Consider the following 27,224-nt stretch of genomic DNA (forward strand, 5'->3'; position numbering starts at 1 on the left):
CAGCAGGAAATTATACATGATATCCCCTAATACTACCAAGCAGAGTCATAAAACTCTATCTTATTGGATATTTAGCACCCAAACTTTTTGGCATACTCAGAGATCCTTAACTTTGCTCAATATGTCAGATCAAGAAGTTTTATCAGGAGAAGCAAATCTGATCTGCTGAAAGGGAGTTTACGTGCAGGAATTCGTTCTTTTTTCTTCAGCCAAAGTAGGAAACTATTTGGAAACTTTCAGCTATGTAAAATGACCGGGAAACCTTTATGTTGAGATTTTGAGCCTCACAAGTGTGTTACCTCTTAGGAGAGAAATATTGTTGCGGTTTCAAAATGGTTGCCAAAGACTCTGACCAAAGAACTTACTTTTTCTTCCTTCCTGATGAAATTATCAGCATATTGAAGGAACAGTTATACTTAAATTTTAGATGGATGGTTAAAACATTTTCCCTTCTGCAATTTCAGACATGGAAGAAGTTTTGGTCAGTTATACGAAGGCTGAAATATGTGCCTGTGAAGGTCCACACTGAGAGAACAGTTCTCTATGAATTTATCCTTTTGCCTGGGGGTGTTACACTGTGATCCACAGAAACACTTCCCTACAATGGGAGATCAGTAAGAACCCTACAGCAATTTGGGGCTCTCCACTAGAGTGGTGCAGAGAGAGAAGTGTCATTTCTCTCCTCAGATTGTACAGAATACAAACTTACTACATTTGGAACAAATAAATTACTGTCCAATACTTTGCTGATGTGTTATTTGACAACAGCACCATCTGAATTCAATACATTTTCACTGTCTTGGGCAAAACCAAGGCCACACCCTTGCACAGGACCACTAAAAACATCTATCTATGATTTTTTTGAAAATTGTAAGAGTTTTCTTTCAGGACAGGTAAATACTACTTCACTGCATGCCCCTTAAATGTCAGCAGTGCTGCTACTTCGTAAGAACCCACTAACAGTGTGTGTCTGCATGTGGAGGGGAGTGTGGGTGACAACAGGGCTATGAATCACAAATACATTTGCTGTTCCAATAGAGTGCAACAATCATGAACTTCTACCACTGTTTCACTTTTAAAATAAGGTCTTACAAGCAAAACTCTAGTAGTCAACATACTTTTCTAAGAAAACAGATGCATCCCAACAAGTTTAGGGTAACTTAATGACTCAGACCAATCCAAACAAGATAAAAATGAAGTGTTGTACAGTCTTTTTCAAAGGCCGAGGCATTGTAATTAAAGGTTTCTTTATTACAATCTTTAGTGTCAGGTTAGCGTGCATATATAGAAAGAAGAATGTAATTTGTATTGCGTTAGAAGTCACTGTTTCATAGAAGGCCACAGAGAGTATTGCTCCTATTAAAATCAGGTATTTTATCACTACCACAAGCATCCTGGTCATCCCAAAAGATGGGAATATTACTCATTTTTTTTAAAAGAAAACCACAAAATGACTGCACGTCCAAGAAATAAATGCTGCCCTTCTAGGAAGTATTTAGTTCATCCTCTGCAATCACAGGAAAGACCTACCTTTGTGAAAGAGAAAACTAATACATCCTTTGGAAAAAATCTGTAAACTATTGAGGGTTTAGAATAAAGCACCAAAGCAATTTTAAAGCTTTCATACCAGCATATATATAAACACATACATACTTCACATATTAAGTATTTTCATTTCCTTTGTTCGTTTTGGAGCTCATGAGAAGCAAATCCAAACAGCACTGGTCACAATCAACTATCCTACAATCAGCTAACAAACAAACTTCTCATCTATGTCACATGAGCCAATTTGGGAATATTGTTCCTCCTCTAGATCAGGACTGCCTGTCATTCCAAACAGGACACACAGACTCTAAGATAGTGGCAAACTCATTTGAGATTAAAGAAAATAATCCTTCCCCTTGTGCTGTCCAGTCATGCTGTGTACAGAGCCCACAGAGATTGAACGCTTTTTCATCACTCCAGTTTCTTCTGAATTCATTTGCACATTCCCCATCCAATCTGATGGCAGGACAGAAGTGTAGAATTCCGTGTGATGACTAAAATTACTTTAAAATGCAGTAAGTAAGAGCATTTAAAACAAATGCAGTCACAGACTTCAAGGCCTGCCAGGATAAGGTTTGTACATATGAACTTGGCTGGGCCTGCATTTTAACCTGCTTTATGCCATGACAGTGAGTTTGCCTAAATGCAAATACTTAAGAGTCGTTTGTGAGAACACCTGAAGAGAGCGGTCAAATACGTGCAAAGCACGTGATGTTTAGGTTGCTTGTCTATTTGTGTAATTTAGACAGCAAACAATGGAGCCGGTGCGCACCTCCACTACTCCACCAGCATGGTAAGTACTCCCCATCTGAAGTGATTAAGCCCTCGGTCTTAATTAACTCCAAAAGGCACTGTACTTACTTCTCCACAAAATGCACACACATGCTTGGTGTGTGTGTATCGTTAATCACATTCATTCCCCTTGAACTTGACTGAGGGCTCAGTGACTTGCACTGATTTCAGTGAATAGTCTTGGTATTCAGGCTTGCTTGGTTGTCAGAGCTTAAGAGATGGTAACAATTTATTGACAGCTCCAGGAGGCAATGAATTAAAATACAGCTCCTAGTTAAGCATTAGTTGAAGCTGCTGTCACTGCAGGTACTCTGTTTCTCACTTTCTAGTGTAATGCTAATTGATAGACTCACCCTGAGTGAATAGGGCTGGAGGAAAGAGCCACATTGTCCAAGTTTTCAGGGCCCCAGCTTAAGCGATATGAATTCCTTTCCGCTTCTTTGGCCAGAGTTGTTACCTTGGGAAGCAAAATAAAAACGCCTTTTTACTACAATGAAATCAATTAATGACTGAAGAAAGAAGATGTATTTTGCATAGTAGTGCCTAAAGCATTTAAACATTTTTTTAAAAAACAAAGGAGTACTAATAGCACTAAGATATTAGAAACACTTGTGTACCATTTTATATTTGCTTAAAAAAATCCTATGTTAGTGGTTTCAGTGAAATGAATGCTGTGATTTAACTAAGAAGGCATTTCCTAAATATCTTTTTTTTTTTTAACTACAAGCATGTTTCAAGACAGTATCTTTTACGACAATGGCTATAAGTTCATTACATTCCCTGAATATTTAGCATGACGGCTGTTAGCAACATTCAAACATCAGTTCAAATGGAGAACATTAAGAACACAGTCCCTGTGCTATATTCACACAGCTTATCCGGTTTTTGTTGGAATAGAGTTCAATACTGCACAGCACAATATGCCATTAAATACGCCTGGAAAATAGAGAGATTTGTACTCAAACAAACAAAGCAGCATACACGACACAGTCTCACCAGAACAATTTGCAGTGCAACCTTTCCCTTTTTTCTATGCAACCAAGAAGAGGGTTTGAGAGGTTTGCTCACCTGCTGGCTGGGGATGACCACGGTGTCGTCGATCATGGCGCTGTCACGCAGGTAGGAGGCGTGGCTCAGAGTGTGGGACCTGTCGGAACTGAAGGACCGCAGGCTGGGAGGTTGGTAGGATGCCAGAGCAATGCATCAGCAGCACACAGGATGTTGCAAAGGTGTCATGACAGATCGAGTGGGAGAATGAGAAAAGCGTGCTATTAGCAACACCATGCAGCTTCCAGGGGGAGCAGAGCACAGTCAGGGGAAACACAGCTTTACACGCCTGTGTAGTGCCACCTGTCTGACCACGGGCCACAAATTTGCTTCCAAATGCAGAACCTAGAGATTAATCTAGATGGCAGTTTATTTTATACTCACAAATACTTCAGATTTGGCTTTGTGGCATGATGGTTTCCTTCTAATAAAGAGCATTCATTTCCATTAAGTTAGGCTCTTTGGAGAAGTTCTCTGCTGCATCACACAAGCAAACCACTATGGAAAACCAGAATGCTACCACCTGAAGAAAAGCTGGAAAGGCTCTTTCTGAAGCTTCATTAGGACCTACCCTCTCCCCTCAAGCTCTAAGTAAGCCTGACACTGTCCCCTGGAAGGTACACACAGCAAGGTGAAATGCGGCCAGCTGCAAGCTGCTGTGTAAAACAGAATCTTCCTCTGAATGCCAACAGCATCTGCAGGGAGACAGCCCCAATGTGAGCACTGATCTCACTGTAAGCACACACAGCTCTACAGAGCACTGGTTGCTGTAGCAATGAGAGGTGCAAGGCAGTAAATAAGCTGCTTCCAAGCATTGGCTCAGAATGTAACTGCAGTATCCACCAGCAAAAAGCAAAAAAAAACCAACAAGTAAGACACCACAGAAGGACATATTCAGGTAAATGGGGTTTCTGCTACCAAATAGCATGAGTTTTGTCCTTTCAATATTCACTAGCTCAGGTGTGACAACAGTGATTTTTAAAAACAGATCAGCCACCTTCACTTCTTGTGTGTGTACTCTGTGATGTTGATGTAGACCTTGAGGAATATCATACCCATCACTGAAGGAAGCAGTTCTGTGTTCCTGGCTTACACATCTGTGAGTAGTGCTCATAATGACTAACATGCTGGATCAGAACAATAGGCCGTTTATCCAGGCACACAGAGTTTTAAGGGATAATTCATTTTCAGCAGTTAGCAATAAAAGTCATGCATTCATTACAGACATGAGTTTCAAATGCTTTAAGTGCTTATCAAATACCATCTGATTCAGACCATAGCCTTTTTTCACAATAGCTACATTCACTCAGTATTTTTTGAATCCATTTATAGACACAAATGTTTATCTTATTTTTATTAGAAATACATGACATTGAAGAATAATCAATGCCATTGATCATTGGCTTATACCAATAGCCTGTGCAGCATTCCAGGTGGATTGTACAAAACTGGAAGTGAAGGCAGGCATTACACGACCATCAGCCTTCAGAAAGCCTTGAGAAAAAAGCAAACCAAAAATGAACTTTTTTTCTTTGGTTGAAGAATGAGCCCCAGTAGCAGACCCCATTTGCCATCATTATCCTGTGTTCATTTCCATGTTTGACACCTCCAGCACACCTCACCCGCAGCTGAGCCATGCAATGCTCATGAGAGAGTCACCATCCAAGCTGTAGGTTCTGCTATTGAGCTAACACCACGTCCTGGATAGATACCAAATGAAGGGAAGTCTGAACTGCATTTGGCTGGTTATCCCCAGGGTGATTCTGTCCATCCTCACTGCTACTACCACCCCTACGAGTAGCCCAGTGCTATTCACTGTGTAGTATCCATACATAAGCTCTCATAAATACATCAGGGGATGGGCTTTATCTGCAGACAGGGTAGGCACACATGACTGAGGTCTGCAGGTAGTTACAAATTTAAATTTCCTGCTACGCTCAATTTAACAGTGGAGCGCTGGACCAGCTCAATGAAGGGCAAGCCAGGAGTTAAAAGGTCTGTGCTGCTCAGACTTAGGAATAAAGGTACTGATTGAAATGACAGTCCACTTACAGACTAAACATGGAATTTCCTGTTTATTACTGTCATAAGTATTCAAGAATCCTACTAAATACAAAAAGCTTACCTAAATCAGACACAAGACCAACATCCAAATGGAGATTCTTCTCAAATGTGGTTGATAAATCTGAAGTCTGAAGAGCTGTGGGGCCAATAGCACTCAGCCCCAGAGACAGAACTGTGGAACCCATGAATGCTGCAAAGTTCCTGAACATAACAGTGTGTCTTGCCTGTGTGCACAGGCCCATATCACCCACCTCTAAGCCCTGAGTAGGGCCCTGGTGGTATCGAGAAAGTAGGAGCAGCATCCCCAAGTTTCTAATCTGCTTGACTGAGGGACTTGCAGTGCACACTCACTTCCCAGCCTAGACAGAGACCTAACAAGCTCTAGTCCAGTTGAACAAATCTCTTGTTTACATGTCTGTATTTACATATGTTCTTTCAGAAGCTGAGAAAAAACCCTGGTGTCACTGGAAACTGTATAAATCAACCTTGAAAATGTTTCCCAACAGCAGCACCATTCCTTTGGTTCTCCAACTCAGCTTTCTGCATACAGCAGGCCTCCAAAGTGGATGAACAGAGACAGGTGCCACAGGAGGAGATAGAGACAACAGGTGTTCATGCTATGCAGTACCTACCTGGGCATGATGCTAATGAAAGCATATGGAAAAGAAAAAAATGAAGGGGAGAGAGAAATAAAATAAATAGGGGAGATGGTTACAAATGAAAAATACATGTTTTTAAATCAAATTGTTTAATGCATAAAATTACATGAGTCTAGACTACTAATACTATTTTGCTTTACTGAATTTCCTGAAAAACCAAAGTCATTATAATGCAGTGGAAATCACATTTAAAGGAAATGCAAAACAAATGAAGCAGTCTCTGTGAAAATTCTTAAAATCAGTAACCTTTAGGTGACAGAAGATGAGACCATGGAATTAGAAAACATGTCTTTCTTTCTTGATTTCTCCCTTTAGAATTTTGCTTCATTTCAATATAATTTTGTTTGATACAGGATTTGAAATAATTTTCATACAACACAAAATAAACCACATCAGTGACATGTCAGCGAGAATCTACTGAAATCCACTGACAAGATTTAAACACTAAAATATTCTAAATGGGAGCTTAATGCTTGCCCGCAATCATTTGTAGACAACATCTTAAAATCTAAAAAACTCCCCAACTTTGTTACCATTGAAAGAATAAAAGCCTTTGATTTTAGGCATTCTGATGTAGTTCATAAACTTCCTCTGAGAGTTAAAAAGCCACATAGTCACTTTGTTCTCAGTGGACTCACTGGAACTAAAAACCAACAGAGACTCCAGGCTTGTAGGACCTGAATGATGGGATTTACACATGCTGTGAGGCAAACCAAACTGTTTCCTGACATCCTTTGTTCCAGAAGCAATTCACAGCCTACTCAAGTAAACAGAACGGATCCTACTGATTCCACTGAGCTTCGGAAACACTGCCAGAATAATGACCAAGACTGGAAAATGAGGCAGCTTCAAAATTCTGTTGCCAAGATTTCAACTTTTTGTCTTTTATTCCCTTTAGTGTACCCCAGTTCTAAAGGCAGTGAGTCTGGAGACGGTGCCGATTACACCCAGGTATGCCTGGGTGGCTATTCTGAACTAGAACAGTGGGGGTTAATCTGCCAGCTTGAGCCTATACACTTATGCTCACTAATGAAGGCTCTCCTTTTGGGAAGGGAACTCCATATTTTTTGTAGACTATAATGATGCTCTCCAAAAAAAAAAAAATTTAAAAAAAATTAAATCAAAGCTACAGGCATTATTACTCCACAAAGACATCTAGGCTTAAGTTCAACTTGTTAAGATATAAGCAAATCAGTACGTTGTCTGGACTGAACACAGAAATGTTTCTGTTTTACTATTATTACAGTTGTGTCAGTAGAAGGACAATTATTCTCTTTCCTGCTAATTCAGTCATGAGCAATCAGAAAGAGCGGATGTGCTTGCTGACAATATACTCACTGCCAATCCAGTGCAGAGTGACCAAGTCCATTGCTCTTCTCCTGATATCTTGAGCCAGTAAACCACTCCAAAAAGTCAGCTCACCTGATGCTCAAAGCCCTGTCCACCCATCCCCTGACTCGTGACAGCAGAAGATGAAGACGACCACACCTTCCTCCTGCAAAGTGGTGACTGCCCTTCTGACACACTGAGTAAACAAATCCTGACCAGTGCACCCCAAGCAGAGAGACCCTGCAAAGGGATTTCACACACTTATAGCAAAACAGGCGCAGAATTGTCATGACAAAAGTTATGTATCCGGGCAAATACCTGTCCGAGCGTCCTCCTTCCAAGCTGTACCTCAGGTAGTTCATTCCATCTAAGAACTGGCTGCTCGGCAAAGAGTCATCTCCCAGTTCCCGGAGGTCTTCTGGCCTAAGGTACTCCCCTCCATCTCCTGTCATTGTGTCATCACCTGTAAATCAATCACACAAGGGATAAGCGTGCACACACGTTTGATTCCCTTGGCATGTCAGGATCTAACAGCTGCATGGCACAATGAACAGGAAGGCCTTTTCCACTCAGGAAACACTGCAAACCACAAGCAATGCATTTAATGAAACTGGCACATCAAGCAAGATACTTTAGAAAATAAAATTTAAATCAAGGCAATTAATCAATTAGATTTCATACATTTTTTGCTGTTGCACACACTGGCAAGGGGCACGTTTCTCTGCTATGCTCTATAGCATGGTCTTTCTGCTCCTTAATCCATTTCAGCTTTCTGGACACAGCTACACTGCATCCCAGCCTGACAGTTTATGGCTAAATATTATTTGACTGTAATCTACATGTTTTCAGATGAAAACATATTTTCTGTAGCCTTAGGCCTTATAGTTGCAAGGGCTAATTTAAACTCTACTATCCAAACTCCACATCATATGAGGCTCTGTCACCCATATTCCAACATCTTTCTGTGATCAGCAACAAAATTCGTATTTCTAGGACATGACAACATCCAGAAACTGGAAATAAGCTCACTTGCATCGATGGGAATGATCATAATCCATAATGAACGATCGTGGGTTATCTGACACAGTAACCTTTACGCATATACTCTGAATAATGAAATTTAATCCTTTTTTTTTAGGTCCAAAATTCTTTTCCCCAGGAAATTCTGTCTATATGAAGTCACAGTTTGCTTTTCCCCAGCAGAATAACAAAACACATTCCATTGCCAAGCAACGTGTAGATGTTTCTTTTCATTCCCACTTGCAAGACGCTTCCTCTCCACAGTTTTTGCCTGGATATTTCAGTCATTTTCCCGCTGGTAAATTAGTGCTGTATGAGCCTGTCAGAGGCTTGGTGTGACCCACAGAGCCACACAACATGACCCCAGGCCACCAAGAGCTTCAACCCTTCTCATTTTCTAGGCAGTGTGGGCAAACTGAAGCTCATCTTGATACTTGTTTTCACAAAACAAATCAAGCTGTTTTTTCTAGCTTGAAGTTTCAGCTAAGAAATAAATAATTTATTATTTTTAATCTAAAACTAAGTAAACTTTGGGGGGGGTTATGGTTTTTATGCATACACAAATATTATGTGTAAAAATGAGTCTTGAATCTTTTCAGTATAACAACAAAAACTCTTGAAAATTCCGTCTGCCCACATTAAGAGGGAGAAACTGGGCACAGTTTCACAGAAAACAATAAAATGCATTTAATCATTTCATGTTTCCTGTCTTCTGACAGATGATGCCTCCTGTTTCCTGGGAATGTCACATTAAAAAGCACAGGGCTTAGTGAAAACTTGGAAGATAATAAGCCAATGCTGTTAATCAAACAGTAAAAGGAATTTCAAGTTATATTTCAAATAAACTAGACAATTATAATCATGCCAGACATTCCATTTATAATAGAAACAAAGGCAAGATCTTCACCACTTTCATCACACCCACAACCTTCAAAAAAAAAGCCCAAAAAACACCCCAAATCCAAAGTCTCCTCTGATTTCAGCTTTGGCCTCTCATCTGAGAGTTGTCAATAGCGGGGCTAAGTCGCAGCGTTTGATGTGATGGGACATCTGCAAACAGTAACCAGACCATGCACGGATATCTCGCAATAGCAGGCGAGATCTGAGGGAGCTCCCCACCAACCCCCTGTGCCCTTCCAGCTTCCCTTCCTGAGATGAACACCCCAAACACGCAGTGCCTCCTAGCAGATGAAGAGAAAAAATAGGTAGTTAAGTCTAAATGACTGCATGTTCAGCTGACCTAGGGCTTCCTGACACAGCAGATCTTACCAGATGGTTGCTCTGTGGCGATACAGGAACTGCCCTTTTTCATCATGCCAGAAACAATCCGTCTGCCATCTCATTCCCCATCAAATTATTGCCAGGAACATTTCCACCACTTACTAACCACTTTGTGACAAATATAACCCTTGACATTGATGCTCCATGGTTTGCAGTGGCCATCTATGAATTTGCAAAATTGCAAAATAAAACTGCTGTAAGAGAACTGCTCTGGAATTGTTTCTCACAAAACACAGATAAAGTATAGACAAAATTTTACAATAAAACAGTAAAGAAAAGGGGGCTGTGTCAAACTGCCAGAAATTGCTTTTAATAGCTATTTTTAAAGCCAGATACAGTTATATGAGTTTGCCAAAGTTATTGCTTTCTCTGCAGCATGCAGGTAAGTCTAAAGCTCACCACAGAAGTGTTGCAGATGGAGAAAAGACGACCACAGCAATAACAATTTTTATGGAATATATATTCCATAACTGCAGAGTTTCTCTGACACTTTGTTTGGACACCTTCACTTCCCTAAGTCAATCCTCTATTTAGTGGCCCACGCTTGAAGCTTCTCTGGATTACAGTTTGGCTAATGCTTTAACTTTCTTTATTTTATTTTCTTTATAAAGCAAGATTTCATGTGTGGTTTCAGATACCGATACATGACTTAAAATCAATCATCATGTCAGCTATTGGGAGCTTAGGGCAGCACTCACAGAATGGCAGAAGGTGAAGCAAATCTCAAAAAAAAGAAGCGTACTTTGACTCTCAAGGACCTCCAGGTCCTTGATTTTGTTTTCTTGAATATTAACCTGTCACAAAATGGTGACAAAATACCACAGGTGGCTACTGTGGTATTTAGGAAGTTATGTTGGATCTAGGTAAGAAAAAATAAAAGATCAAACTATCCCTACATCCCTAAGCCATGGAAGCTTTACTTCCGTAAATCAACATCCTGGGGCTACATTTTATGCTACTGGTTATAAAGTGCTTCATTTAGAGGGTGAATTAATTCAGCCGTGCTATTCTAAATTTACTGTGTTTCAATCTGCAGCAACAGCAACTTAAGTCTAACCAAGAACAATTCCCGGCTGCAACTTCAACTTCCAGTTTTAATTAAAGAAATTAAGTTTTCCCACTAATTCAGGTGCTTCTTCAGAGGAATTAAGTGCACGTACAACAGGAGTGGATTCTGCCCAGACCTAGCTGCTCATTTCTCATACATATCCAGCAGCATTAGCCACTCCAAGGCCATGTGTGGGGGCAGTCAGGAAATTCACTGTTGTATTTAAGCACTGTGGGAGTTTTTCTTTCTAATCAGAAATGTGATGCAGCCAGATATAGGATCAGCTATGAACTGCTTTCTGGAATCCAATAGTCCTGAAACAATGCAGCAGTTCACAGATACAACACCTTGTCCACAAACACTGCACAGGACAACCTTTGTTTATCCCTTCTCTGCAATTGCAGTGTCAGCACTAATTACAGCTTGGTGTGAATAGACTTTCCTGGCTGCCATCTCAGGCCATGCTGCTCCTGACAGTGGTGTTTCACCCTCGACTTCAGCCTTTCTAGTCCCTTCTGCCTGCAAAAGTTGTCTGTCTGGAAAATAACTCATCAGGACAAAAAAAAGAGATTCATTTTCAGACAGATCAGTTCTCCAGGCTGGGTCACCACATGATGAAACATTTGTGCTGCCAGGATTGAGGATGTGGGGAAGCATGGTTAGAGCTTGACAACTTCTGCAGCAGCCAGAACTTGGTCTCAAACACACAGTGAAACTACAACTTTTGAAAATTAACTGGTGATGAGGAGACTCAAAAAGAAACAAATGAGAGCTCTTGAACAATCTGTTTTACTGGTTGTCTTATCTCTCTACAGTACTACGCTTACTGCACTATCTCCCGTGGGAGTCTCAAAGACAAACAATTTCAACGACTGTTGGTTTGTGCAGCTCTTCTGCTGGACTCAACCCTAACAAAAATACTTGCCTGTGCTTAACTTCATTAATTCTGTAGACATCACTTAAATGCATTTCACAAGATGTTTTGCAGTAATTTCTCTTTACTGCTCTAAGGATCCCTCAGGTGCAAAATGGTTCTTTTGCAGTGGCACCTTTAAAGCAACTGAACTTTGCAGCAGTACAGGCAAGGCAGATAAAATGATAAAAATGTACAGGGTTTTTAGTGCAACTTTATCCACACCGAGCATTTCTGCTGGCAGAGGTACATGTTGCACAAACTACACCACTTAACAGCTCTGCCTATGGGAGTCTGTAGTGCAATACCCATGAATGGGGATCAAATGCCATTTTAAATAAAAAATATAATGCGATTCTGTTCAAAAGATAGATGTGGTTTTGCAGGTACCATAAAAGGTAAAGAATTCTGAATAATAATTCAGTGGATAAACAAAAAAATGCTGCAGGAAAATTGAAGAAGAATTAGTGGGACTCTTGGTCCATTCAAGACATTTTAAAATAGCCTACACAGAGCAGGACCTTCCATACCAAGCTATTTGATGGATATTTGTCTTTTATTTCACACTGCTAAGACTGGATTTTAGGAATACAAATACTACATTAACAAGACAGCAGACAATTATGGAATATAACTATCTTCCAAGCAAAATGCAAAATACTTATTACCAGTGATGAATATGCTCCACAATGGGACCTGAAATACTTCTTTGCTCAAGTACTCTCGTGTTCAACTTGGTAATTATATAAATACAGCTGGCAGGTTTGCAGCAGCACATCGATTTATTTCAGAACATACTGTGTCACTTGAAAGAACACAGCATCACCGAAACCTTACTGCTAGCCTCTTATAAAGCTACACCACCACTGAAAGGTACATCCTCTTCATTTAAAAAGTTTTGCAGCCTTCCTGTCCCAAGCTGTTTTAAGTTGCTGTGACAAGCACCATCCACGTTAGGAGTTCTTGCAGTGAATGCTAATTCAAAGCACTGGAGAGCATTAGTCATGCAGGACAGCCCCTTCAAGTTCTGCCAACATACTCAAGATAGAGGTAATAAATCTGAGATTTTCTGGCTTCCCTTCTTCCTCCCACCTTGCAGGAAACACGCACTCAGCCACACTTCAAAAGTAACAGAGGGGAGTAGTGTTAGGCACCCAGATTATGCAAATTTGTGTTGTTTCAACACAAAAAATAAACCAGTCTGAGTTAAACAAAAAGAGAAAGTCTGTAGGTCTTACTCCATGAACTCCTGCTAACAGCACCCGTGCCACTATATGCTTCCCCATCACTGAAGGGTTCATCATCAGAGTGTTTAAAGGCTGTACAACACACAAATTCGTTTGAGAACAAGGAACACCCTGGATTAATCCTGTAGAAGCAGGAAGACATACTAGGCTTTGTGGATTTAAAGATGATTCAATGGTAGATCAAAAGATTAGGAGAAAACTCAGAAAGGTGAACGTAAGGCAAAAGCAATTTAAAGGCAATTCAACATAGTAATTACACAAGCAGTTGAATGTTTCTTAATCAGAGACAAAACAAAATAATATCACTGGTCATGATGCAGCAGAAAGTAATTGGCTGTGAATCACACTTGTTTGCTTTTGCATTTTAAAACAAAAGGTTGCATCTGGAGCCTAAGCATCATATTTTCTCAAGAGCATAACTCATTTATCAGCATAAATCCCATTTCTAAAAGCAATACAAGAACTTGTAATTAATGAATGCCATTAACTTCGTGCACCATTTAGAACCACAAGTGCATCTGTGTTCTTTGTAAAAGAACAACACCAACCCTGTAACCCAAGTTTCCAAATTCCCAGGACTTTCTGGAAATTACTCACTCAACACATTATTTGCATGAAATAATAACAACCACCATAAAATCGCACACATAGGATATTGTAATATTAACACTGCCAAGTGTAAAAAGGAACATAGAAAATCCTTCCAAATGTGTTTGTATTTATTACTACTGTTGTGACTGAAATTTCTAAGTCGTCACTGCAAACTCTTAGAAAGGGATGGTTTTAGGCCATTTCTGTGATTCTGAGCCGTATAAAAGCGTGATACTTTATCACTCCTCCCAGAAGTTCACAGAAATCTTCTTGGGATGCAGCTAAGCAGTACAACGCACGCCTTCTGTCTGTACATGCAAAGGCCTCTGAAACCCAAGTACCAAACTTACCAGCATCTTGTTACTTTTTATCATGCCATGTGTCTCCTTGAGTCCCATGTGCCAAAAGCTCCCTCAAGGGAATGTTCTCCTCACCCTCCACACCTTATGCATCTTCTTACACAAATGTTTCCAATTAGGCAAAATTCCTAGATATTTGTATCTGATACAGGTGGCACAGATCCAAAAAAATTACTGTTCGGATTCCTCTTTATGGGAGGGTCAAAGCCAGCTTTGTGACAGCTCTACACTGAAATTTTAAAACCCATTGGGAAATGTTCCCATTTGCCAATTTGGTTCAGATAAGCTTTTTCTGAAAAAGATGTAGGAGTTCAGGATTTTGTTTTGTGTCAAATTTTGGCATCTTTATGCAAATACCATAATGATTACATCATTAAAAAAAGAACTTCATTTCAAGCACAGCAAAAGGAAGATGTCAGAGTACTGAAGCACCTTCTTGAGCCTATGAAACAGGTTACATAGGTGATATGGAAGAGGAATTTACCAAAAATCGCTCACCTTCTTCATCTGACACATCCAGGACCTCAGTCATTGTCTCGGGTACATTTAGCTTGTGCTTCTCTGTTATAGTCTGCAAAGACAAAATCAGTCCTCAAATTAAACACCAAACAGAAGAGCAAAGTTTACAGCAGTGTTATTTTCAACAGAGACAGCAGTGGGATTGTGCTGAGGCATTTCATAACCTGTTTCCCCTTCCCCTAGATTTCATTGTCATCTTTATTCCAGAAGCTCCTATTCTCAGTGCTGCATAAGGTAACATTTCTTCTGGCAGAAAAGTACAAAAACATGAGATAATGAGCTGGTCAGAGGAATAAAATTCATTTATAAATGGTGCATGTAGAACAATTCAGCTCAATGTTTCCAAGACAATTTTAAAATGAATTAGGTAATGTCTACAAAAGAGCTTCAGAAAGTTGTATGTGGCATATGGAAATTATTAAATTGTAAAGCATTTAGAAATGAAGTTATGAATGATGTGAAATTCCTAAACTAAAAAAAGATGTGAAGGATTTACACAGATCACTTGAAACATGTCTCCCCCATCTCCAGAAAAAGGTGACTGCAGTGCATATTAATGATATCCTTTTCATAAATCACGTGTATTCCCACAAAGCACATACACATCAGAGAAAAAAAAAGTTGTTTGAAGATTTTTAAACATTTTGTGCACCTAAGAGCTTAAAATATTGTGAAGCAAGGCAAGTATGGACTGAGGAATAGTGGGAGGATTCTGGTTAAATATCAGAGCACAGAGCAGGAAAACACTGGAAGTTTTTTTTTAAATATAATTTTATCTTCATAAATGACTTCTGGGAGGACACAAATGTCCAGAGGTGCTGGACTAAGAATGGGGACATCCTTTCAGCATCCAGATTCGGATTGGAGAAGGAGATGAACATCATGAGAGAAATTGTAGGAAGTGCGAGATGGAAAAAAGTTGCCTGCAGGGAACTCTTCGGTGTGTTACGATACAGGGGACAAAATGCCAAGGGCTTCAAAAGGAGCAGTGATCAGAAGTGCCTTAGTCAAAACCAAAAAGCACCGATTTCCCTGGCTCCACCTAGCCGAGCTGGGGAGCTGCGGAGGGCAGCTGGCACACGGCCCTTAAGGATGTGTGGGAGCACAGGTGCCCCTCTGGCATGGAGAGGAGTGCCAGGAGGCCACGTGTCTCCCCTGAGAAACCCCCTCTGAGGCAGGGCTCACTCCCTGCTACAGATACCGTCTATTGTGCATAAATTAACATACATGCAAAGGAGTGAAAGCATTTCATGTGAGGGATAATTAAATCAGCCAAACCCTGAGTCCCTTATGCAATAGTGTTTTGGGAAAATGCCTGCTGATAGCAAGCAGCGAAGTCAATAGCAGCTTTTGTTGCAAAAAACTTTCTAGTTATTTCCTGATCCTGTTACGTACTTCTCTGTTTCTAACAAAGTGACAAAGCCAGCATTCTTGCTTATTGTAAAATATTGCACTTTCATAAATAACTAAGTTACCGACCGTGTAATTACTTTGGAAATTTGTTTTAAAAGTCTGCTTTACATTTCTGAAATCTATTTAACTGTGACAGCAGTTCCAGTTTACGCTCCTGAGGTACAGGGAAAGAACAATGCCCTTTGCCTCAATTGGCAATCCCAATTAGGCTCCTAAATTCACTCTTCCCATGAGTAAAAACAACTAATTATTTCTGTTGCAGCAGAACACATGTTCGGGATTGCAAATTAGTTTCTATTCACCAAATGCCCCCACCACCATGACTGACTTTTCCCCCGTATTCCCACGGCTTTCCTGGGATAGAAATGTCAGGCAGCAGCGGGGTGACAAGGCCAGCGATGACAGATGGGGAGGCGCTGTCATTCAGGTGGCACTGACTTTGTCTCTTCAACACCAGAGTTAACAAATAAGTTCAACAATCAACTAAGTTAAAGCACAAGCTGCAGGTAGAGAGGATCACTGTCCACTTTTCTATTACCTAGGCCACCAAGGTTTATTGACCATTACAGCCATCTGTTAGTTACTTAGGTTTTTACAGGCCCCCACAGAAAAACACCCCGGTCTCTAAGGCTTGCAGACATTATTATCTATTTACAGGGAAGCAAGGATACTTTATTGGTTTACTGACTTTGCATCAGTAAGAAAAAAATTACTACATAATTTAACAATCGAAACAAAGCTTGGAAAAGAGATTCCAAAGTGTGTGTGCGCACAGGCACATTACAGAAGAACAAAACCTCTTCAATGCCATCTTTGGAACACGGAACTCAGCAAGAATCGTTAATTCTACTTAATTCTTAATTCTACTTAATCATTAACTCTACATTAATTCTAATCCACACAATTTCTGCTGGGAATTAATGCTTTTAAAGGAACTTTTAATGTGATACTAGATTTTTTTTTAATTGATAGGCACATCAAATACTCTCAAAATTTAAAATCCGTATCTAGCCCCACGAACGGCCTACATGGAAAATTGCTCAGTGTGTTTCTCAAACTCCCTACTGTTTAGTACCACTGAGAATTTCATTATGGAGTTTACTTAAGGCTTCTGTACTTGAACCTTCCATTGTAAGGCCAGATTTTCATCAGGTGGCATAGAATAATTCAAATATATAATTCAGGTATATAAACCCAAATGTGCTTTCAGCAATGACTTACTCACACAGCAGCATACTGTCAACAACCAGAAAGCTCCTCATATATTCATCCGACCACAGGAAGACTATGCTTGTTTGTAATAAAGGGCCCCAAACTTAATTGCATAGCAAACCCCCGAAAGTCCAGTTTGTTCTGATTTATTTCCCGATGCTCTCTAATCTTTCAGTAAAAAAAGTGCACTTTATTCTATCTATTGCTTTATACTCATGTGGCTCCACTAATAACAGCACTAATGCAAGTAAGAGGAAGATTTGTTCCAAGTTAGAGCAAAGAAAGGCTTTGGCACTGGAGATCTTTTCCTCATCTCAAGTGCCAGTGACTTGAATATCAATCAAGCATCGGGCTGTGTAACATCCTCGGTGCAGGGCTCAGCCCAGCCTCAGAGAAGGAGGTAGCTATGGTGACAGCACCTTCTCTCAGGGCTCAACGCTGCGCTGACGTTTGGCAACATCAACCTTACCATCTGGAGAACCTGACCGCAGAGAGCGCCTGCTACTTACCCCTCCTTTTCAGGACTTGTTCTAAATCACGTTTCATCAACATCCCCCACCGCAAACACCACCATTCCATATATCCCTAAGGTACAAGGGTTAGATGAAGTCATAGCTGGAGAATCTGCTGAGTTTATCGAGGGCTCCCACCTGACTTTTAAAGTATGCAGACACAGATGAGGATTTCAGATTTCTCTTATGTGCAAGCATTAAAGGTCAGCTCTGCAAGTAAGCTTCAGTACTTGATTCAGTCCTAAACCCCAGGAATGAGTTAGCCGGTAGGAAAAAAGATTAATCCTCAGTGTTTAAAGAAATATTTATCCAAAGTAAATAATTCCCAGGTGTCTTTTCATAGCACAATTCCTATTATTTCAAAGATATAACACCTATGTGAGACAAGGTACAAGTTTGCACAGTGAAACACAGTGTAAATGAGAAAGCAAGTTACTGCTGTAATCAAACAATAAATTATAAACATGTACCAGGACACAGCACAGAAGATGTGACAAAGGTGTCCTCTGAAGCTTAAAAATATAAGAGCTAAAGTTTCTCAAAACAATTTCCCTAGGTTTTATTGTCCTAAATTTCTGATTAGATACATATTTATGCACGTATATGTGTGATGTGCTATACAATTAAACAAGAAGTAATAACAACAGAAACACAGAGTCCTTATTAAGAGACTTCTGGAATTACACTGGAATTCCTTCTCCAAACCTGACTCAGCCTGATCTTTGCAGGTCATTAATAAATTATGACTCATTCTATTTGCAACCTTATGCCAAGTTATCTTTATTGCATCTTCCTTGGTTCATATCAAGTGGGATTTGCTGTCAACATGCAACAAAACCGAAATTATTTTTCCATTTCTTTACAAGAGATTCTGGATTTCTTCTCTACTTCTAACCCTCTCCATGACTGAACAGCAGCATCTTTTTAACAATCTGTGAATTTTTACAGCTCTGAGCTCCTAAATGTCATCTAGAGCGAATGGATTTTCTACAATGCTAATCTTGCATTAAAAAAAAATTAAAATAAAATGAAAAAGCATGACCTTACAGCAGTGTTTCAAGATAAATGCAGTAACCGAGATTTAAATTAACCTAATTCCTTTAATTATGTGCTTTTTCTAACGTTCTCCCTTCTGACCTGGTATGACGTTTCTAGATAGGAGGTAAAAGTGCAAGAAGGGAAAACCTTCCCCTCCCTGGGTGTCCCAACAGATCCGCTTTTCCTGGCTTAAACCACCTTACTGATGCTGAGCACACACCAGTCACGAACCCTGACACCAAAATACAGACTCCAAGAGTGTGGAGCACTGAGAGGACTGAGCCTGTACGGAAACATTCCTCTGCATTTTGGAAAACAGGATCTGTTTGAACTGGAAGTGACTTGAGTAAGAAGATGATGGATGTGATTCACAGCCATTCAGTGAGCCTCACTAGGTTTGGCTCCAGGCCACAGCTGGTACAGTCCCAACGTAGAGATGCTGCAAGGATTGAGCCTCAGGAGGTGTCAAAAGCATGGAGATGTAAGGCCAGATGGAAAAGGCGAAGTGTAAAGAGAAACAGGGCAGGATCTAAACAACAATGCACAAACTTCTGGAAAGTCTGGGCTTGCAGCTCAGACCCAGGTCTAGAAACAAGTTTTACTCTGAATTGTTGTTTTCCATCGGTATGCACACAGATTTTGTTCCCTAGCTCAGGGGAGCCTGCTGCCTTGCACACACTTCCACATGCTTATACGATATACTGAAAGCACTGTAGCAAAAATACGGGGGGGGAGCTAAGACCCCCTCAAACAAAACAGAAAAGGAAAGAGATGCACGGAGAGCCTGAGGGAAGAGCAAAAAGACAACACTGAGTAAAGAAGAGCAACATTTGAATGCATGTGCAACTCACAGTTGTGGTGGTGGTGATCTCCTCCGTTACAACCTTCAGCGTATCGACCACGGAGATGTATCCCAGGCGCCTGGCGATGGCTAAGGCTGTGTTACCATTCTGAAGGGAAGAGAGAGGGGGAGAGCACACTGAGAGAGAGGGAGGATTGTGATGTGAACCAATGAGATCACTCTCCACGCTGCATGAGCCAGCATTTCCATCCAAAACAAGGCACAGCCTAGGAAAATCACGGCTTTTTTACCGTTACATCTGACTCCGTCTTTGTAACTTCTTTAAGACTATAGCCCAAATTGCCATGGTAACACAACACACTTACATCTGCCAGCAATTCCAAATACTACAGCGCTGTATGGTTTAACCCTTCAGGGTTCACATTCCACTATACAGCCTGTCTCGCCTGCAGAAGTTGGGGGTTTATTTTGCAGAAATACACTTTTAAAAAATAAAAAGTATTTTAACCTCTTACAGTTTCACTCCCAGTTGAAACTGTAACACCTTTCCCAGGTTCAATTCCTTACCTGGGGAATACAAAATTACAGCTGTGTTGTCCCCATATACTCCTATTCCTTCATACAACAAAAATGTATCTCCACTAACAGTTCACAAAAGCTAATGATTTAACAAATACAAACCACAAAAGGCTTGGGAGTGAGGAATTATAGTTCCATTTAAATACACTTATTTGCAGTTTGAATGTTGATAATATGGAGACATGTCATTCATCAAATGGACATTAAAATAATTCAGCAAGAGTTTAGGCCTATTTATCCCCATTTCATCTCCTGGAACACTGGCAGTCCAGAGTCCCCCTGTCACTCAGCCTGGGGAGGGGAGCAAGGAATGCGTTCTGTGGTTCTTTGTAAAGAGTTCTACACAGAATTTTTCCATGCTATTTTGCACTGAAGCAAGGGACAACATGCTGTCCCTCCTGAGGCATCATGAACTGTCACTGTACTGCTCTTTGCACAGAAACGATTTCTCTTGTGACCCCACTGCACCACGGGCAGGGTTATCAGCCTGAGGCTCCCTCTTCTTCAGCAAGGGCTTAAGTTATCTACAGTTTAAACTCTTCTGTATTAGTCTAGCTCAGCAACCCTGAAGCAACACCGAGTCTGTGGATTAGCAGCACAAAATGAACAGATTAGCACCTTCACAGCACAAAAAATTTGACTGTTACTTGTCACTTGCACATTAGCTGCTCATACACCACTCCCATATCTCCCTGACAGATGTCTCAGGTCGAAATTCTCTCTTATCTCAAGAGAGAGGTTGCTCTGTGTGGACAAGGACAGATCAAGTATCTGAGGAAGCAGCCAACTGTGCAGCAAAGACACATCCCTAAGGCTGCTTGGACTTGGGTTAGATTTGGGCATGACAGCCCCAATATGAGGACTGAAATCAAGCCAAGAGACCCCCAGCTGAACACACCAAACAGTACCTACAGCCCCAGAAGATGACTACAGTGGTCTCTCACTTCATGATCAAGTGCACAAACTGGTATTCTGGATAACTTTCACACAAGATTATTCCATGCGATTGTTCCAGGACCGAACACAGCGCCAGTACTGATTTAAGCACACACTCTAAATGCACATGGAAAACTGATCCACTCTGGGGAATGACAGGAGTTTTGGACACTCTGGCAGTGTTCTAATGATTACCCAATTAGAGGTGACTAATAACAACATCAACTTGACATAGGACAGTCGCATTCCTGGCTCACTGCGGAGAAGGAGCTGTGCCAGGAGCTATTGACGGTCTTTGAGGAGGTATTAACTTCAGTGAACTCAGTAAGAACCTGAAGCAAATCCAGTGGACAGAGGGACAGGAATTTGGGTCTAAATTTTCAGAAAAAAAAAAAAAAAAAAAAAAAAAAGGTTCTGAACTGCCCTTGATTTTTATGGGAAACTCCTTCTGGAGATATCAATTTCCAGACAAAAGTGTTGAGGCAGAGGGAAACTGAATGAGCCTGGCACAGCCAGCTGTGGCCAGCCTCATCCTGCAGCTCAGTATCTGCTTCTCTGCCTCATGTTTAGCTTAGTGCACAGTTAGGTCAGATGTGAACTACCTTAAGAGGATAAAGAAAAGCAGAGGAAATTACATTTCCACATATGACAACCAGCTGTACGAGGAATACTTTCACCAAAACAATGCCTTGCTCTTGAGTCTAAGGAGGGAAAGTAAAGAACCGTCCAGGGAAACAAGTTCCCAGTGACACGTCAGACTCACAGTGGTGATGGCATTGGGCTTGGCCCCATGCTGCAGCAGAACATTGATGATGTGAGTGTGGCCTTGCTGAGCAGCCTGGTGAAGAGGGGTGTACCCATTCTGTTATCCACGGTGGTGACAGCAAAAGCAAACGAAGAACAAGAACCAATCATTAGATCAGACACTGCACTTGGCTTCCTTCTGCTCCTTTTGAGACATTTTAAACATAAATTATGACATCAACCCAAAAATAATAAACCTTCAGTAATAATAATTCTCCTTGCCCAGATTAATGAAAATATAAAGGAAGACAATATTCTTATTCAAAAAGCATCTCTCTCTCACAATAAAAGAAACCTATGAAAACACTTTTTCCCCCCATTTCCTAAATCAGAGGAAGGTACAATGAAGAACAGCAAAGTTAAAGGGGCATGCTGAGAGCATAGAATTATAGCTGAGAGGCAGAGAACATTGCTCTTCCTCTCACATCCTAGTTTTCAACAGAGGCCCCAAGATTTGCCTCTAGAATATCTGAGTCAATTAAAAACACATAATTTTTAACAACAGTGATTAAAGCCTATTTGCTTCCTAAAAGGCTAACAACATATACCTATTACAAATGTCAATCAATTTTAGCTTCACTTTATCTCCAAAAGGCTGGACCAAGTTGTAATTACACTTAGAAACACGTACACAGTGTCTGCATTAATAAACATACTTAGTTCAATTTACTCATCTGCTCCAGTGATTTGTTCTCGTGCCTCCCAACACAGAAACATAACCTAAACGTGCGTAAACTGCCTAATCTGAGATGGTATTGTATAAGTCCAGTCAAGCAACTGATTTACAAAATTATTTGCAATTGGCTTTAAAAGCAGGCAGGGAAGAAACTGGAAGAAAACCCTGGGTTGATCTCATTGTACACTTACATAAGGCCTGGGGCAGGCTCTGAAAATGTGCTCTGAGAGTTATCTCTGCTGCAAACAAACAGATGCCAGTAATGCTTTGCACTGCTAATTAGACAGTGATAGTTCAAAACTGTTACAGTTCTTATACTGACAGAGTGAGTGCATGGCCTGCTAAGAACTACTACCTACTGTAGGTTCTAGTGGCAAGCAGATTCACTATCTTTACTTAAATACTAGCGCAGTCCTTCAAAAATACAATTCATGTGTTCCTTGCACAAAGCATTGTGCGGGCTTTCTCTAGTTAAGGCCCAAGTTGCAATAGGGGTTTTTCACTCTTTAACATGCCTGTCTTGAATCCAGGACTTATTCTTTAAACTAAGTCCACAACACCAGTTGACAGATTGCCAGTATTATTAGTGGTCCCTAGGTGTGAGATTTTGGAGAACTACTTCCTCATACAAACTTGCTGACTGTAATGAAACTATTCTAAATAAGTAAAATACCTGGGTGAATGGAATCAATCTGTCCCAGTGGCCCTTTAAACACAAAGAGAGACCTAATACTAAAGACATGACTTTGTCTGTCCCTTGAGTTAGCCTCCAAATACCTCAGCTGAATGTCTTGGCAGCCGTAGTTTGGATCCTGCTAGTGTCTGCTTTATTAATTCTCATCAGCTGTTTGTTCAGTAGTGTTGCCTGTCCTTTCGGAGTCCCTGAGTTCTGCCCATTGATTCTAGGTGATCCCATGAGGGATGGGCTAGAGACTCTTATTTATTTACTTGGCTGTTTCTTACCACATTGAGCTGTGACCACGGTGACAAAATAATGCTTCTCTGAGAAACGAATCATCCCATAGGTCCCAGCTGGGGACATGGGAGCTGACCAGAGGGACCAGCAGACTACAAGCCAGAGATTTTGATGAAATTTAAAAAATACTGTCAGTGGGCTGCTTCCTGTCGCTCCCAGGACATCCAGCTTGAAGCCAGTAGCCAGCAATTGCCTGAAGTCAGCTTTAACCAAGCTGGAGCCCTGCAGATCCTGAGTTAGCCTTCTCTTTCTGATAAGGGTGATATGGTGATTTCTGGGATGCAACACACTGTTGCTGCCACCAGAACCTCTCTCTGCATTCTCAGAAGATAAACAACTCTTGCTACAAAATGCATCGCATTCAGCTGGTGTGCCCACCAGCTTATCCCAGGAGAAACTGCTGAGGTCAGTGGGCTTTATTCACACTTTGGTAGTCAGGCCCATTTCAGTCTAAGTGGTCAAATTCCCCATAGAAAACCTCAAACTCTTCTTGAGTAAACCACATTCCCTTACCACAGCTACTTCCTCTCCCAGAGTCATCCCACCCACACACTGAACAGCAGTAATTCTTCCCACTCTTCTCCCAGCATATTGGAGAGAACCTGGCATCACCCTCAAAGAGTCTGAATTGTTACTTAGTAGTTTGGCAGCCCAGTGGTATTACACTGGTGTAAACCATGTGTAAATGAGATCAGGAACAAACTTGTGTTTGCTAGTTCGCAAGTAATAACAAAAAGAAAAACCAATGAAATGGATTCTCTGTGTTATTTTTTCATACACCCAAAGAGCTATCTGGCTTTTCTTTCCTGAACACCACACCATGAGATGGAGCAGAGACAAGGCATTCCATTACAGCTACCGTACATTGACACCTCCCATGCCACAGTTATAGCTCCCAAGGAAAAAAGCACTTATGTCATGTAGGAGTGCTGGGTTACCACATTCAGAATAAATAGCAAAAGCAAAGCAATGGAAAATTCTTTACCTTTGTTTTAGCATTGACATTTGCTCCGTGCTTGAGGAGAAAATTCACCATTTTGATGTTTCCATAGTGACAGGCCACAATTAAAGGTGTATAACCAAGCTACAGGAGGAGAACAAAGTAGTAAAACTGCAAGCTCAGTGGAACATTCCTTGGACAAGGGCAGCACCCCTCAGCATGCTGGAGACCGAAGCCACTCCATGATTTACCTTTGTCTGAGCATCCTGATTTGCACCGTGTTTGGTGAGTATTTCGGCTACATTCACTTTATCCTCTTGAGCAGCAAGGTGTAAGGATGTCAGTCCAGCCTGGAGATGGAATATAACAAGTAAATAAATAGACAGAAGTAAGAATAAAACCCTACTTTACATAAGGAATAAAATCTACTTTCCCACTTCTTCATCTTTAAAACATGAAGAGATCCTAACTATAGCTTCTGAGTATGGGTGGTGTTTTTAAACAATGTAGAGTCAATATAGCTCCTGTTCCAGCTGACAAACAGCTCCAAAACAATTACATCACCATACCCATAGAGGTCAACTTTCAGGCATCAATGCTCAGATTTGCTACAATAATGTAATTTGGGAAGCTGAGAAGCCCATTAATAAAATGCGCTTCCCACTCCTCAGACAGGAAAGGGAACCTTGACAACAGCAGGCACAAGTCAGAATGAAGACATTAACTCCAGAAATAGATCCCATTCAAATGCCAGAGAAAAGGATGCAGCCTTTAACTGACGCCCCACTGTGATCACGCGCAGTGCTTTCCTGTGAACAAGGCCCTGAACAAATTTTGTGTAAGGAATGAAAATCACCTTGTTTCTATCAGCAGAATATATTAACTCCACGCAAGAAGAGACCTGAGCCTTCTAGTCTGACTTGTATGAGCAAAAGCTGCAGGCTTTTCACCTGCATAAATAAGATTTGTATATATCCCTGGATAAACCCAGCGACCCATGAAGATTTACAGTAATGGGGTTTTTTTTGATGACCTTGTTTTCCATAAAAAAGCTATCATACACAATCATTTAAAAAAATTGGAAAGGTCTTCCATAGAATTTTTCTTAGTCTACTCCAGTAATACTGTTGTTTTCTTATTTGCCAGAGAATGTAAATTTCTTCACTCAGGAAAAAAGGCTGAAGGATAAAAACATTAGGAAAAGAGCCTCTGCTGGCAAGCGCACTGAATTATTTCAGACTGTAGCTCTCAGGTTTCTGGTGCATGTTGTTACGGACACAAACGTCACATCTTACTGGATACTCCCACCCACAATACTTTGCCTCCAAACGTGAATTACCTTTGTTGCCACGTGGATGTTGGATCCTTTCTCCAAAAGCAAAGTCACCATGTCAGTGTGACCTTCCTGGGAGGCCAAATGAAGTGGGGTGACCCCTTGCTTGGTCAAAATGTTGGTATCAGCCCCGTAGTTCAACAGAGTGGTAGCTATCTGCATCTGGTTTTTCTTGGCAGCAATATGCAGAGGCGTATATCCATTCTGACACCAGCCAGGAAACAAAAGGAAAATAAAGTTACCACAACAGCCATATAAGCCTAAGAAGTCAGGCACCATAAAACAGTATTATTTGATGTTACCCCTGCTATTAGAGATGAGAGTTCATTAAATTTTCAAGGCCAGACACATCCCACATGGCCCTGCTGTTGTGTTGCTTTGTCCGTCTGTTATTTTCGCCGCCTAAACCAGATCAAAGCCAGCCCTCACCAGGGTGGGCAGGACTGTTCCGCCAATACCTTCAAACTATCTCGAGTTTGACACCTATATTTGGTACAACCTATGTTGCAAAAATCCCTTTTGAGTGATGAGTGACGTTCCCCATGATGAGTGATGGGTGCACACTTTTCATCACATTATGCTTTTTCAGAGCATGTGGGTAGAGATGTGTTTGCATATGGAATTTTAATACATGTGCCAGTCACAGGCTGGAAACAGCAAAGGGGTGGAATGTTTTTGTGATCGAATTAACCATTTAAGCACAGTAGAATAGCATTTTCTGGCAGTAAGACAACTTCCTAATCGCTTTATAACACATCGTGAGAGAAAAATCCTGGGTGCCAGCACACAGATCCTGTGGGGGTACTTGGCTGAGTTGGCCTGTGGTTGTTTTGTTGGGTTTTTTTAAGTGGGAGTTTCCCAAACTACCCTGCTTTCCATGCACTGCTGTGGAAACCACATTCCCAATACAACCCTTGAACGTTTCCTGGAAGCCTGTAGATCAGCAGCTTTGCAGAGAGCAGGACACTCTCTGGTATTGCACCCATCTGGTCACCATTTTCCCCTTTTAGCAGCTTTTGCTTTACACATCGATAGCATACCACTACTCCTACCGCTGGAATGATTAGTGTGCATGGTCGGAATACACATTTCTAAAGTCATTGCTAATATTGCACAATAGTGAGGTGACTTCCAGCTGTGACCAAAGCTCTAACAGGGCTGGGTGCCCTCAGGGCTCCACAGTGTCCCCTCAGAGCTCCCCTCACCGGCACAGTGATACCACAACACCACTCCTAACCCCAGAACGAAATTTCTAATGCCATTGCTAACATTGCACAATAGCGAAGTAACTTCAGCCGTGACTAAAACTCCGGTGGGACTGAGTCCCCTCAGTGCAAGGGGTGCCCCTCAGGGTCTCCTCAGGGCTGCCCCCACGTACGCGCTAACACCACAGCACTGCTCCTAAACCTGGAATGAATTCCCCTTGTGCTCATTCGCCATCTTCCTTGTCGGAATATACATTTCTAACGCCAGTGCCAATGCTGCACGTTAGTGAAGCGACTGGCGGCTGCGCCGCGGCTCCGTCGGGGCCAGCTCCCCCCAGGCTCCCCTCGGGGCGGGCGGGCTCACCTTGGCGGTCGCGTGAGGCG

General features: G+C 41.2%; 1 protein-coding gene across 1 annotated transcript in view; it reads right to left on the reverse strand.

Moving 5' to 3' along the window:
• Positions 1-27,224, reverse strand: part of ANK2 (ankyrin 2, neuronal) — a 135,858-nt gene that overhangs the window by 31,088 nt on the left and 77,546 nt on the right. Inside the window, 10 exon segments of the mRNA XM_017738986.1 lie at positions 2,691-2,794; positions 3,406-3,508; positions 6,081-6,092; positions 7,755-7,899; positions 14,394-14,466; positions 19,441-19,539; positions 21,670-21,768; positions 24,348-24,446; positions 24,554-24,652; positions 25,642-25,839. Coding sequence (XP_017594475.1) covers positions 2,691-2,794; positions 3,406-3,508; positions 6,081-6,092; positions 7,755-7,899; positions 14,394-14,466; positions 19,441-19,539; positions 21,670-21,768; positions 24,348-24,446; positions 24,554-24,652; positions 25,642-25,839 — 1,031 coding nt within the window.

This window comes from Corvus brachyrhynchos, unplaced genomic scaffold (assembly GCF_000691975.1).
Source record: "Corvus brachyrhynchos isolate BGI_N302 unplaced genomic scaffold, ASM69197v1 scaffold597, whole genome shotgun sequence".
Taxonomy (NCBI): domain Eukaryota; kingdom Metazoa; phylum Chordata; class Aves; order Passeriformes; family Corvidae; genus Corvus; species Corvus brachyrhynchos.